Below are 15,516 nucleotides of genomic sequence, written 5' to 3' on the forward strand. Positions count from 1 at the left end.
AGCATTTGTCACACAAAATCATCCTCAGCCTGGCTGTCACCATATATTGTTGATGGGTGAGGAAGAGGATATGTGAAGGGTCCTTCATGTGGTTCACTGTATGAACCCACTACACAAGCCCTCTGCCTTGTAGACATGACACATTGCGGCACTTATTAAGTCTTTGTGTTAAAAAGTCCTTAAAGAGGCTTCTTCTTCTTCTTCTTCTGGCTTTTGTAAATACAATACTTGAAGCTCAGAGGGATCTGAAGTTAGTTGTCAGAAGTGGGAACTGCGGATTTGTTCTGTTTCACGTAATATGTATTCCGTGGTTGAAATCGTAAACGGCATCGGTTTATCATGTGCCGGGAGTGGTGCATCAAATGGCGTGTACACTCCTCTCCTGCCTTGAAAAACATGATTGGCGAACCTGGTATCCATAATCTCACAATGACCACTTTCTGTGCGGCTCCTCTATATGTCTGGGTCACTTTGGTTTCAGTGTGACTGACAGATGAAACACTAGAAGAGCCGAGGCATTACATGATTTGTGGGGAAAGAAGAAGCCATGGGGCAGTTGAGCATTTGTCAAAACATGACACATAGCGTGTTTTTTATGGAAACAGATTTGTGTCGGTGTAGTCAAACAAAACTTCTTCAATATCAAACAAAAATAAGAATTTGAGAGAGAGTAAACATCACTGAAGCAGAAAAAAAAAGTCATCCAAAAAGAAAAACTTCTAACTTGCAAACAAATTATTTGTGCGTCTTTTATATGTTTTGATAATTTCCCCTTTTGTGTACAGCTCCCTCTGCTTCTTCATCACAGATCAAACTTTTGCCTGGGTCAATGCTTCCATTTCATTAATCATGTAGGAATTCAGTAAAGTTAGCTATAGTAGGAAGTGAATGTCCTGTACCGCTGTTTAGGACGTCAGAACTACAGACAGAAAGTCAGGCAGTGCAAAAGAACAACTGCCAAGCCGACAGTGAGGGCAAAAGTCTGATGAGCGAGGAAGAAGCAGAGGGAAGTGTAAACAAAAGCACGTAGTATCATGTAAATGTAAAAGACCAAATGTTTACATGGTTACACAGCTAATTTGTTTGTGAGTTTTACTTTTGAGATGACCTTTTTCTTTTGCTTCAGTCTCTCAGTCACTCTCAAATTCTTATTTTTGTTTGACTATTTTGACACAAATCTAATTCCATAGTTTCTTTTAGGATTCGGATGGACTCAATTTGGATGTGTCTGCTGTTTGAGAAAAGGAAAAAGACACTCTATGCAAAAACAAAAACCACATCCATAACTCAGACCACGCTAAACATACAGCTTTATGTTCCTGCCAAATTAAGTTAAGCTGCAATGATCTATAGAGACTTCAGAACCAACACTTAACTCATTTCCCTTTGATTTTCTCTTCTTTAGAGCCACTTAAAAACATGGCTGCTACACGCTTCGGCAAACTGTTTTCAATTTTCATGCCAATAAAGCACACTGAGGTAAAAATCTTTACTCACAAGCCTCCTCCAAATAGTCCTTTCTACAGTTTCAGTTCTGCTGCGAGCGAGCTACTCTTGTATTTCTTCTAGTCTGAAAAATCACATGCAGATGAATGAGTGTTTTCTTTAAGAATGGCTGAAACCTGCTGGCAGTCGACAGATTGATGTAAAGTGCGCTAGACATTATGCTGGTAGTGTAGGACGTGAGTTGGACAGAGCAGCTCCAGACACTGTGAATTGTGGCCTCCTTCCTGACATACCTGTGGCCTGAACCCCCAAACCTTTCCACAGACACACACACAAGCTAATCTCCCAAGATCAGCACCAAAGGAGGTTCTCTCCACCATATAAAGCCTTTCCTTCCCTCCTCCCACCCTCCCTCCTCCAATCATACGCTAATTCCAGGATGTGGGATCTGCTGCATTCAAATGGCGTGTGATTATGTTATCCTCAATCAGCACGCATTGCGAGATTAGCAACCAGCAAAACAAATGTTTGACAACAAAGAGTGAGCAGGATTTTTGAGCCAGAGTCATGAAGAGACTTTTCAGCGACTAGAGTTTCTCTGCTGATTGACTGGCCAGTGATCTAAGATGACCGCAGGCCCTGATTTTATTTTTCTATTATTGTTAGGATAGTACTATTAGCACACTGTTAATAGTTACACAGTTGAGCCCACTCAAAACAAGCCGGAGAAATAAGCTCTCCAGTCTCACAGTTCTTTAGTTTTGCCAAGTTGGCTTTCCCTTTCTGTCAGTGTTGTGTTCAAGTTTGGCGAGGGCAGAGGGAGTAAATGTGACCAAGTTAATGTGAATGTCAGTTTGCTGTAAACACATCCAGACTGTATATTCTGCAGAAATATATGGTTAAGTATGAGGTTTGGGCTAATGTTGCAGTTTAGTTTTACTGAATGGAAGGATTGACAGAATGAAACACGAGATATACTTGAGAAATCATGTTTGTGGTGTTACCTGACAGGAAAGAGAAACACTTTCAATACAGCTGCAATTATTTATTTTTTTAAAAATGAAAGAGACATTTACTGTGTTTTTATTCTAATGTTATACACGTGAAAATATAAAAACACGAGCTTATATCAAGATATAAATATATATATATATATATATATATATAAATAGAAAAATTCTGCAGGGCACATCATTTCTAAAAAAAAAAAAAAATCACTATATATAAAAAAAGGTGTCCATTTGTCATTTAGCCAGTTGCAAATGTGATAAATAGTATCTGTGTCCAACAAGCAAAGCCAACTGACTCTGAAGATGCTGAATCAAGAGACAACTTGTATTGGCAAAACTGAAATAAGAAATAATAATATCATAGACACTGGATTACTACAGTTTTCCATCTGAGAATTCAAAGAGCCAAAACTAGTTATAATTCGGGGTTTCCATCTCTCCCTTATGTCGTACTGAGTGCTGACTGGAGATGAACAACCACCAGTCTGTGTGACGAATAGGCTCGGAGCGCACACCCCAGCGCTGCCGTGATCGATGGGGTGTCGCTGCAAGCCTCATCCCTAAAGACCATCAGAGACACATTCTGATTAGCACTTCATCTTACTTCCATCCACCCCGGCTTCGGGAGAATGAATGTAGTTTGGCAGAGTGAGCGTACCTCTCTGAGGACACACACTCTCAGCACTCCAACAAAAGACATGAAAAAAGATGAGTCTGACATCCGCTGACTGATTTTCACATGATTACAAACTGATGCTTGCACTGGGCCCACTTAGCGCTCACTTTCGTCTTGGTGAATCTGTTCACAGAAATCTAATATGCGGATCCACGGCCAGTAACACAGGCATGCTCTGCTCTGTCTCTCAGGGTTTGTCCAGTTTGCTGCACAGTGTTTTATTAAGCGTTGTGGTAGGTCGCTCGGTTTGAGCGGCGCTGTTACCCGGTCCCTGCTTGTGATATTTAAGACTTGGCTTAAATCAATTCAAGTGTCTCTCGTTTTGAGAGATTGGATTCGCCCAAGGACATTTTCCTGTAAACGGGACGCTAAGGAGTTTACACTGAAAGTCACTTATTGTGGAATGGACTGTCTTTTTACTGGCTCCTTTGTCTTCCGCAGCAACTCGAGCCGAGGCCAGAGCCACTGCGGTTTTGGGGGCTTTCATCGGCTGTCTCAACACAATCGTTCAGGAGGCCAGCTCTGACCAGAATTAATGCAATATTCACATTCATAACCAATCAGCATTCAAACATCGAGAGGGGAGCCAGAGTTTGCATGAATGACAAATTGTTGAATTGAACATATTTACTATGAATTAAAGAATATCCTGCTGATATATCTATTATGGTCGTTTTGGTTTTACTCTTGCACTTGGGTTGTCTTCTACTGGTCAGCCCTCCCACAGTTGAGTCTATTGCCTCAAGTTCACCCTGTCCTTGTTGTTGGGTGAAGTCAGGGTCATCTACAGATGAGTGATACAATGAATTTTATTTTCCTGTTACAAGTAGCTTTCTGGACCATGTGAGATCTTCTACCAAAACCTAACAATCGTAGTGGCTTCATATTTAGACAGGAGCTAGCATGTCCCCAACCCTAATTGGGTTTTCGTCACAATCATTCACCAGGCAGCAAGAAACTGCTGTCTAAGTCTAGCAAAGACTGTGAACGATCAATTTCAGTTGAACACAAAAGTTGTAGTAGGAGTAGTAAAAGATGGGTGTGAATCAGATGATCAGCAAGGAACGGATGCTTTAAAGCTCTCTCTTCACTGATGGCTTTCACGTTACATGACAAACAGACGGTCAGATATGATGACTTGTTTGCTTTGTTAATGCTGACATGTTTGCACAGTATATCGCTCAACCACATCTGAATGCAAAAGTTTTTAAAACTGTTTCGAACAACCGCATTTTAAAGAGGTGAAAATCTGTGACACTGAGAGTGATGTGATATGATATTAATTAGATAATAATTAAAGTGGAAACACTTCAGTGACAATCTCGCTTCAAAGGCATTCATGGCGTTGCACTCGTTCATACAAAATCGGCAAAAGTTGTTAAAAAAAGAAGGCTGGAAATAGAGGTTCAAACCGCGCCTGCTTTCTCAGTTTGGCACGCCCGTCCAGTTGTTGCGTGAAGCTGCCGTGCTTGTTGAATTGTCAGTTTCAGAAAATAACAAAAATTGTTGGAGGCAGCCACAAACTGACTGATCAGAAAAGTTTGTTTGACCATCCAACAAAGTTGAAGCATACTGACATCTATACGTATTAAATTCCATCTTGTTAATCACCTTTGCTGTTTGCTCCTCTGTGTTTGTCCTGCAGCTAGCTATGGAGCGTACCCCATCTGTAAAGGCTGCTCAGTGTGCTCCAGAGACAACGGCTGTGTAAACTGCCAGCCCAAACTCTTCCTGTTTTTGCGGAGGGAGAGGATGAGACAGTACGGGGAGTGTCTTCACGACTGTCCAGCCGGATACTACGGCATGCGCAGCCCCGAACTCAACATGTGCTCCAGTAAGTCAACTTTAACCCACCAGCCTCCCCCACACTCCACCTCTACACCTCCATCTCCCACACTGCAGACTTTCCCCTCCTTTTGTCGACTCCCCCCGACCACCCCATCTTCCCCAGACACACATGCACACTCCCTCAACTTCCCCTTTTCCCACAACACATGATTTATCGTCGAGTATCCAGAGGAGACGCACATACCTCGCAATTTAAACGGCTCATCTGTTCACACAGGTGGATGTGAGTAGTGAACCCTCGTCTTTGCAGTTTCTCCCTGTGGATTTAACAGTGAAGTCCAGCTAGGAGGAGTGCTGTTTCTAATTTCTCTTAAACACTCCCTTTACACTTGCATTACCAAACTTACAGTTTCGAGAATGTTTGAAGGCACGAAGTGTTCTTAAACCACAGAATTATTTGCACCTGTGTTCCTATAATGATGAATCCCGTTGTACTCGTAAGTTCAAAGCTTGTGCCAGTTGTTCGTAATTAGCATAAGCAAACCCCCCACCAACCGCCATAAAAGGGCATGAGACTGCAGTGCCGAGTGCACACAGAAACAACACACAGATATTGAAAAGAAAAAGTTGAGAGACCAAATGAAAATCTACAGCCAGTGGAGCACCAGACTCGTAAGGAAAACGTCACTGTATTGCTGTAGGAGGTGAAAAGCAATGAGTTGTCATATTAGTAGCATCAGAAGTGGATTTAAAATAACAAAAGCCAAGATGGGATGGCATGCTATCACCAGGGGTTAAAGTGGGCCACTACACAGCCTGGTTGTGTGCATGCTTGCAGAGCTGATCATATTAATAGATTTAACTTATAGTCACAGTCAACATGTTTCATTCAACAATACTCAGATTTGAAACTTTCCTTAGAGTAAAATAAAACATTTTCGACATAGTCGATGAAGCCCAGGACTCCACTGCTTTATTCTATGATATGTTACTGGGTAAACTTGAAATCTGTGGTGAACAAAAGTACAGAATGTACTCCCATCACTCATTCAGTGATCGCTGTATCCAAAAAGTGTCTACAAATGATGAAGTAAAAAATGGTTTGATCTCAAATCTGAGGCCAAAAAATATTCAGGGGAGAGGTCCGTCAAGATTTCTAAGAGTTGGATTAGTGCATCAGGGCCATTATTGGGAAGACAGCGCTCTTGAGTGTGCCAACATATTTGATGTGAGTTGTAGTGTAAGTGTTGATTTATTTATTTTAAAAGACAATAATGCTTCTCAGCACTCAAATGTGTGTACGTGTGCTCTTGAGTGTGTGTAGATTCTGTTTTTACCTAAGAAGAAATCCCAAATAAGAAAACTTTTGTGAATCTTAAAATCCTCGTGAAAACTGCGTAGTATGTGGTTTTTAAGAAGAAATTTCCTCTTAAGAACGGTTGGTGAATGAGGCCTATTCATAGCAGCATGTAAAAACCAGCCCTTCTGGCCATGTCATTCAATATCATCGGAGCTACAAAGATGGTTATGTATTAGCACTACGGCATGAAAGTGGCTCCTTTTGTTGACTGTCTGTAGGAGCTTGTGGACTGAGACTTTCACCAGACAGTGTAATTTGTTGGCAGCCAAAGTAGTTTTTCACTTTTGAACAGAAAGCCAGTCACAACTGAAGTGTCCACATCCTCCTCCAACAACTGTACGTTCGTAGAAGTTTGATAAGTGAAAACAAATCACTAACCCATAAGATTAATCGTGTGTTTATGAGGAAGGAAAACATGATCTAATTCTGAACTTGGCTCACTTATGATGATTGGCTCACCGGTAAAATCGTAATAGATATTTGCTAATAGTCTTCTCATTGTTACACATGGTACCCTTGTGGACAGCTGTAAATGTAGTAAATGTTTTGTACCATATTGTTTTGTGGAAAACACTGTTTTGATGTAATAGAATGAAACAGACCACGCCTTCGGTGTCACACAATCTGAATCATGTTTTACAGTTGAAAAAACTCAACTCAAACCGTAACAGTGAAAAACTGAAATGCTTTCATTATTCTTGTTGAAGAATAACTCTAAAATCCAATTAATGAAACGTCTCCCTCTCCTCCTCATGTAGCACCCTGATCTCATAACCTTATTGTAACATGGAATATGCTCTGAGAGAGAGAGAGAGAGAGAGAGAGAGAGAGACCTTATAGGTTTACACAGAGCCCGAGGTGTTGGCTGAGTGTTTCATATGAAAACAGAGAGGAACTGGAACTCATATGGTTCCCTGAGCCAAACTTCTGACAGACGCACTAAAATGAAGCCCCAGAGGAGGGTGTCCGGACCTTTAGGCCCAATAAAGTGAACATGTAGCAACCACAGGAAGGAAAAACAAAACTGTGTTCTGCTCACCCAGTCACTGCAGACCTAGATGCAAGTACATCCGCTGGCTCCATTCGATTATGAAGATGAAACTTATATTAAAGCTGCGCCAGCCAACCTTGGATGTTGCTACCTTAAAATTGAAACTTTGGAGTATATTCACATTTACCTTACAGGCTGTGATTTTCCTTCAGGGTTGTATAGTAAAGCATTAACTAGTAAGATGTTAAAATGACCACTTTCTTCACTAACAAGTAGCACTGGAAACTGCTGTGGAGTTTTTACTGCATTTTTCAAGTAACTTGTTAAACAACAATGTCATATAAGGAAGACCAAATGTATGAGACAATTAAAAACCTGAATCTAACATTGTCCAGATGGACAGAAGGAAGAGATTTTATTCTCATTTTTAATGTAAAATTTCCAAACACTGTCAACGGCGTTCATCAGAATTCCATTTTAGCAAATTTACATGATGTGATTTTCATCTCTTTTGCAGCATCTCTGTATCTGTCAGGCCTCTTCTGTGATTTTTGGGGAATTTTTTGTCTCAAGCGGTAACAGTAATTTCACCCTATTTTTATGACTCAGAAAAGAAAATTGGAAGAGAAAGACATCTTGTTCTCTCTTTTATTTTTTACTTTAACCCTGCTATCCTAACCGCTGGATCCCCATGCTGGGTGAAATTTGACTTTAATTGATCCTGATGTGTGGCAAGTTAATCGGAATCCCTCTCCGTATGCACTGCTCATAGAACAACATCTTGTATTGTCACGTAGCATCACATCTCAGAGTGAGACCTACTTTGATGTGATCGCTGCTTCAGTCATGGCTCTCTAATCCAGTTTCCCATTTGACCCTCATTCTCAGCTGCGCTCTGCATGTCATTTTCACTAAACAGTTCACGTCCAACCTCCATAAATGGATATTTTATTGGGTGGGAAGCTAATTGTCGGGTCAGTGTATATTATTTGTGAGTTGATACAGGCAACTGGAACGCAAGAGCTCTAAGGCAGTGGACAAATGACAATGAGGGGTTCTCCGCCGACGCAGTCAGAGCTGCTGTGTGCTGCTGGTTTCCAAAGAGGCCTGGAACGTGGCATAACGTCTCTGTTATCATGAGCTTTTTAAACACAGGCTCTGAAATCACTTAGGGAGCAGCTGCTTATTATTACACCAGAGTTTGTCTGTGTGATCTTATCTCATTCAAGAATTTTTTGTGGACTGCCTGGGTAAAGAAAAACAAGAGCTAGACAAGCAAAAGGCTTATATACTCAACCGCTCGCTGGCTGAAACCTCGCTTTCAGTTTTCAGAAGGGGCTCCTGAGGCATGTGACTGAGAGAGCTATGGGTGGAGAGGAGGGATCAATATACTTTTCATTCTGTTAGCTGGCAATATGATGCAGTTTGATGTAACAGTGGCACAGATAGTTTGGCCCATAATGAGTTTTAAGCCAGTGCAATACCACTAAGTTTAGACTGAAAAAATGAATTTGTGAAATACTTAAATATATTATTTTCAATGGTGAGAAAACTCACTCATGTGTGGGCTGCAGCATATCCCAGTGAACGCTGGGCAAAACACACTGGACTGGTAAAAGGATAAAATATTAGCCGTGCAATGTGTTCAAGTACAATGTCAAGGTTCACACTGTAAATTCAGGCATGGGGTGCAGTTTTTTCAGCCATAATAAGTCAAACTCCTGGTCATAAATTTATGACTTTGTGTGTTGACGATCGGATGATTCACCATTAGTTTTGGTCTCTGTGAGTTTGCTTCTAGTCCTCTCAAAAGAGTCCCTCGTTTATGGGCCTCATCCTTGAGAGGATCCATTGTAGCCCCTGCAATGGGACACAGGTATAGTACACACTACCTAGAAGCAATTTACTGCAGACGTTCTTCTTGTTGGCAGCAATTGAAGGAACATTTAAACGCGGGACACAAAAGTACAAAAGAAAAGTGGACAATAGAATTAGAGGGGAACCGTATTTCCAGCAATTCGTAGGAGATCAGTATACGCTAATTTGGAATCTCACTTTTTTTCAGCCTCACTATACATAACTACTAATTTCTCAGCAACATTTGAGAAACGGTGCCTCACTTGATGAATTTTAAATGTAAGGCTCACAGGTCTAGGGGTTTTTCCCTACATTGCAGAGAAAATAACACCATAATTAGAGCCGCAAACAATGGGAACTATACTTTCTGCAACGTAACATAATTGGAGGCCCATTTACAACTACACTTCAGCTGGATTCCAAAGAGGCCCGAGACACGGGAGCCACAGTGTTAACCACCATTACTAAGACGAAGCTGGTTCCTAAGCAATGCCTCTTTGTTGCATAATACCTTTTCTGTGTGTCCATATATTATGTTCCTGGGTCTCAGCTTTGCAAGAACTCTTTTCAGCAGCTAATTGACGGGTTGATATGAGCTATAAACCATATGCAGGAACTCCACTGTTATCCACAGGGGTTCTTATCAGCCGTCCAGAAGAGGCCCCACACCAGTGTCTGTGGGTGTCAACCCACTGCTCTGCAGGGAAGATTTGTAGCAACGGTCACACAGTGCGCTGCTGTATGTACAGCCAAATCTGTGTGAATGCGGTGCAGTCATACTCTTGCCTCAGTCACTTTTCATAATACCTCGGTTTTAACGTACATTCCCAAGCCAAAGCACATTCTGTCATTTTGTATCACAAGCGAGCTCTCTGGCTGAAAGAATTATGAGCTAAAGGGCGACTATCAGAGCTGTCTTTTAAGTGAGAGAGTGTTGAGAGGGTCTGCATGGGAGCAGGGCTGCATTCAAAACCTCCTCCCTCGGGGTGTATTACGGACCCCCCACTGCTACACACACATACACAAACTCTAACCGCCAACCCAGTTGCCTTACCCCGCTGCAGTGGGCTTTAAAACATGCAGAAACCCCAGTGTTCGCTGCCAACCAACAACCAGTCTGATCAAGGCCTGAGATTGCCAATATCCTGGAAACATGGTTTAAATATCACAGCTCATTCAGTGCCACTGTAATGTGCCACTAGAGACTCTTCTGTCAGAGGTAATTATTTTGGATTGCCAATTGTAATTACTTTTTAACTGCATTTCTCGGACTGAGGACGTTTGTTACCAAATTCCATTGTTGTATTTCTCGCTGCTTTGTCACATCAAATTAGGGAATTGGATATTGAAGGTGAGTGGATATATCTTTTCCAAGATCATTTTAGTTTTAAAGTACGTCATACTTGATGGGTAGGAGGTTATCCAAAATGGGTACCAAGACTGTGTAAAGGAACTAACATGGGCTTTGAATCTTTTATTTAGTGGTACTGGCAACTGTCTTTCCCGCTTTCCCTCTCCATATCTCTCATTGAAGGTCTGTCTTTCCCTGCCTGTTTCTTAGCTTGTGGGTATTTCCATTGCACAGTCTGCAACAAAAAGACCCGTTGCTTTTGGCCTTTGAGCTTTACCGAGGGACATTTAATCATCACAGCTTTACTAACTGCACTTTCAGATTTGCCAGACAATACAATGGACCCACCAAACCAAGCCCTGCTCCCAGGACATTATAGCCAGACGCATAGTTGAATTGGGTTTTTTCTCAAAACACTGTGTAATTGTGCATACTATAGTGTGAGTGGAAGGGCTGTCTGTGCTTGACCACTGTCTGGAGCTTGAGCTCTCTGTGTGTATGCTGGAGCTGGCTGAGCAGATACAGGAGCAGATCCTGGTATATCGCAGACTGTGTTCCTTGGAATGAAGTAGCTAGGAGGACCACTGACATATCTGTCACTCCCGCCCTCTCTTTGGGAGACGGTGATTGACAGGAACACCACCTCTGCTTCACCTAGCTCTACGGCGGCATGAGGAGGAGCACCCATGTGGAAAAAACAGCATGGAGAGAGTTGGGAAGAACATGGCAGCTCTGGCCTTTGCCATGAACTCCTGCCATCCGCAGCTCCACACGACATGGCTGGGTGGCAGCGAGCAAGCCAGAGCTTCCATGTCAGCCAAACCCGGGGCCTAGAGAGTAGGTCAGAGCTGTTCGACTCAGCTTGGAGGCGAAGGATGGAAAAATAGGGCTTGTTTTCCCCCTCTAACTGCCAGGTCTTTTATGACATGGACACTCCTGCTGCGCAACATCGGGTCTGGTTAGCTTTCTGGAGGAGTCTGTCTCGGCAGACAACCCACCTCCAGCTCAGATAATGTAAAAGACTCTGTCTGGAATACAAGAGATTCATCAATCTTCACAAAATGATTTAGCGCCCTTTCTTCACACAGTGAATATTCATGTAAATAAATAGAGTGATTACACATGGTGCTGTCAGCCTGCGGAGGAACAGCAGTTGAATGAAGCTGACATGAGGTTTTGAGTGTCCGTGATAATATCGACTGGTTCCTTATCCAGACCACAGCAGAGGGACCGACTTCTGCCAAGCATGCGCCATTAGATCACAAGCGACGCTCAGTGACTCATCTCTCAACTTAAAATGCACTTGACATGCTAACCACATAAAATTCAAGTGCAAAATCAAACAAACGACAAAAAAGTCAAAATGGTGGAACTGATGTAGCGTTAATCTCCTCAAATCGTGTACCCTCAGCTTTTGAAATTCCTCTCAGAGCTGAAACATAAGGCTTGTCCTCCTGTATTCATAATATAACTCCCCAGAACAGCCAGAACCAGGCTGGGAGATAATGATGATAATACGTTTAAGTCCCAGGAACACTGGGCCTTCAATAGGATCTGATGACCTCATTATTTCTCATTAGTCTCCCTGAGGCACCTAGATGAAGACTTTAAAGGTGGTCCAGAGGTTAATCCTGCAGGGAGAATGAACCCGCTCTCCCCTGTATCTGTTTCTAGAGTTGCTGGACGAGCTGCCTAACTGCCTACTCGGTCAGTGGTCAGCCTCGGAGCTTCTCCAGTGTCACAGATAGCCCATGCTGTCCCAGATAGCCTTTTGCCAGATAACTGGACAGTGGAATAAATGTCTGTCATAGTGATCCCTTCCGACCCACCCTGTTCCCTGATGACCTCTGACCTTCCGGCTTCGGCTCCCTGCACTTTAACTCTCATGGAGCCGCATTGATGTGTCATCCACCTCATCCATCTCTCAAAGTGACATTATTACTTATCTTCTATTTAGAAAACAAGATGTCAGGGCATTTGCTCCACTACCATAATGCATCTGAAACCGAAACCAACAGTGATGGTTCATACAAAAACCTACTGCTGCAAGGATACAGTATTCTGCACATCTGTGTTGCTCGTATTTACTGTCAATAACTGAGGATTGCACAACAACTCCAGTGCTTAAGAGTACTGCCAGATGTTCTTGTTCCCCCTCTCGCTCTTTTATTTTTTTGTTTGGGAGCTAAAAGTCTCTCAGGTGATGACAGGCCTAGGAAGTGTGAAGGCTAAAAGACAGCTTTGTGCTTTCCAATTAGCTTGGTGATTTATTAGCCTGCTCCCTGCTTGTCTTGTATCAAACCCAAGACTGACCGATTCAGTTTTAACCAGAAAGAAGTTGATGAGAGGCAGAGAGCTAAAAAAAAAAAAAAAAGGGCAGCAAAAAGCATTTACACCCTTAGACTCACATATTCCACACCAAAATCTCTGCAGCGCAGCGGAACTCTGGAAATTCAAGACATACAGTGTGTCGAGATAAGATAAAATGGAGTAAAAAGTAATACCAAGATAAGCTAAATGATACCAGATGATTGAATTAATAATATAAAATGATATGTGAACACAGGAAATTACCAAAGAGAGCAGTGACTTATGGTTAGTGCATCTACATTTTTCTGAATGTAGAGTTACAGCTTCATTGCAGAGTGGGTCTATCTCCAGACCTATCTGATTGGTATGTGTGTGTTTGTGCATGTGTGTGTGTGTCCATGGTTTGTTTAGACTGGTCGGGAAAGCGTGAGACCAGAGTGAGTGGGCAGAGGCCATACTTTAGGGTTCAAAGTAAAGCGGGGAGGGACCCCCTCGTTTTGGAGGAATGTCGAGGAGGAGGCCTGATGGTTAGCTGGAGATGGTGTAATTAAGGGGTGTGATTGTGAGAACCTTCCCTTCCCCGGGCCCTGCAAGGGTCACAGATAAAAGAGCAGCCCTCAGCCTCCGTCGCTCTCACATGTGGAAAATCACAGTGACGCAGGTTTGCGCGTGGAGAAATGCACCCGCACTAATGCATGGTTGCATCCCCGTGCAAGACTCAACCAGAGGAGCAGTTTACACCCTACCTGGGAAGCCCCGGAGATGGTGGCTGCAGGTTGTAGATAGTGGTTTCCCAACACTGGAAGCCTATTGGGCAATAGAGTCACATAGAGCTTCTGAGGAGCGTCATAAATTAGACAGCTCTGGGAGGCTCCTTCTAATCATGTGGGCCTGTGCGTCGCCCCGTTGGTGTGGTTGTTGTAATTTGGCCCTGCCTGACTTGCTATTTGCAGAGTAAGAGCTTGATGACACATTGCCGTGCCTTTCTTTGCAAGTGTGGCACTGTGTGCAGCAGCAGGGTGTGGCGTGGGAGGATAAGTGTGCTGTTGTGTGCTCACTAAATGCATCAGCATTTGTTTGGCAAGGTGGCACAAAATGTTGTCCCGCATACCACCCCCTTCCTAACCTACCTTGCCCCTTTCATATCGTTGCCAAATTTAACAGGTCTGCACAGCTGGCCAGCATTGTGATCATGGGCCATCATTCACACTTTAATGAAAACCTGACCTCCCAATAACCCTCACTTATGGAAACAGACACAGATTGGAGCAGTGTAGAGTGATAGGACAGCATATTAAGGACACCATTCAGAGACCTAATGGGATGTATTCCTGTTGTAGCACTCCATTTGTTGAAAACACACGAGCTTGTGTTTGTAACCAGACTGTTGGATATCGGTGCAATTTGCTGAAAGAGGTCAACGTAACATTATTCTTCACTGTCTTCGCTGTTATGTTTTTGCACAAGTGACTTGCTCACAACAAGAACAAGAACAAGAACAGGAAGATGGAAAAAAAAATCTCTGTCAGGCAAAACAAGTTTTCTGAAATAGACTTGATCCCCAGAGAGAAATGATTCACAGGGCATCGGCGGCTTTTTTTTTTTTTGTGGGAGAGACGGTATACTCCTTTCATGAACCCCTTTCCCCAAACCCCTTAGCTTTCGATCAACTCCAGATGAGAGGGTTGCTCAGACCCTGATGACTCTCCTCTTTCTCTCCTTCTTCCTCCAGGGTGCAGGATAGAGAACTGCGAGTCCTGCTTCAGCAAAGACTTCTGCACCAAGTGCAAGTCGGGTTTTTACCTACACAAAGGGCGCTGCTTTGACAAGTGCCCCGAGGGCTTTGCCCCGCTGGAAGACACCATGGAGTGTGGAGGTACGTGTATCATCACAGATGTGTACAAAAATGAAGTGTTAGGAAAGTAAACAACCTTGCCTTTTACCCTTTTCTTTACCTGGACACATCACTCTGTAAGTTCTCAGTTGGTCTGCTTATTTTGGACTGAAAAACAAGCAGTTCAGCTGAGACCTCACACAAAGAGGTTATTGCATCCCAATAAAGCTCCTTCACCCCGTATTAAAGCTTGACCTGGGGTCTTTGAGTTGCCTCTAAATTGCACTCTGCCGTGGTTTCACTGCACATCACTTACTGTGTGTCTCTCCAGAGGGCTGTGAGGTGGGCCAGTGGAGCGAATGGGGAGCCTGCACCAGGAGAAACAAAACCTGTGGCTATAAGTGGGGTCTGGAGACCCGGACGCGGCACATTGTAAAGAAACCACCCAAGGACACAATACCCTGTCCCACCATCGCTGAGTCCAGGATGTGCAAAATGGCCATGAGGCACTGCAGGAGAGGTAAGGATGTTATGTAGCCATACGTTGATATGTGTAAGAGATATTCTGTCAGTCGGTCCGAACTCCATCCATGTTCACTTTACACGACTCTGGTGAATATTAAAGAAAACAGCCCACTTATCCCATAGGACAGCTCTTTCCCCCTCTCAGAGTTCCACCTGCTTCATGTAACCCTTGTACCTTGCACTCAGCCTTGTTTTTTCACCGTCTGCGTTTTTGAGGTGCACAGTGGTGTTTCCGTGCATGAAATATCAGTATTTTTCCATGGCGGCCTTGTTTGAGCCAGCTCTCTTTCTGAGGTATATTTTTCCCCCCTCTCTCCCCATCTCTCTTCCTCTCCCCAGTGGAATTCTTCAAAGTACGAACTGCAGGT

General features: G+C 43.2%; 1 protein-coding gene across 1 annotated transcript in view; it reads left to right on the forward strand.

Moving 5' to 3' along the window:
* rspo2 (R-spondin 2) overlaps nucleotides 1-15,516 on the forward strand; it is a 55,374-nt gene that overhangs the window by 19,424 nt on the left and 20,434 nt on the right. Inside the window, exons 3-5 of the mRNA XM_070835792.1 lie at nucleotides 4,778-4,966; nucleotides 14,522-14,665; nucleotides 14,955-15,143. Coding sequence (XP_070691893.1) covers nucleotides 4,778-4,966; nucleotides 14,522-14,665; nucleotides 14,955-15,143 — 522 coding nt within the window. The remainder of the gene's footprint in view (nucleotides 1-4,777; nucleotides 4,967-14,521; nucleotides 14,666-14,954; nucleotides 15,144-15,516) is intronic.

The sequence above is a fragment of the Pempheris klunzingeri genome, chromosome 8 (assembly GCF_042242105.1).
Source record: "Pempheris klunzingeri isolate RE-2024b chromosome 8, fPemKlu1.hap1, whole genome shotgun sequence".
Lineage (NCBI taxonomy): Eukaryota > Metazoa > Chordata > Actinopteri > Acropomatiformes > Pempheridae > Pempheris > Pempheris klunzingeri.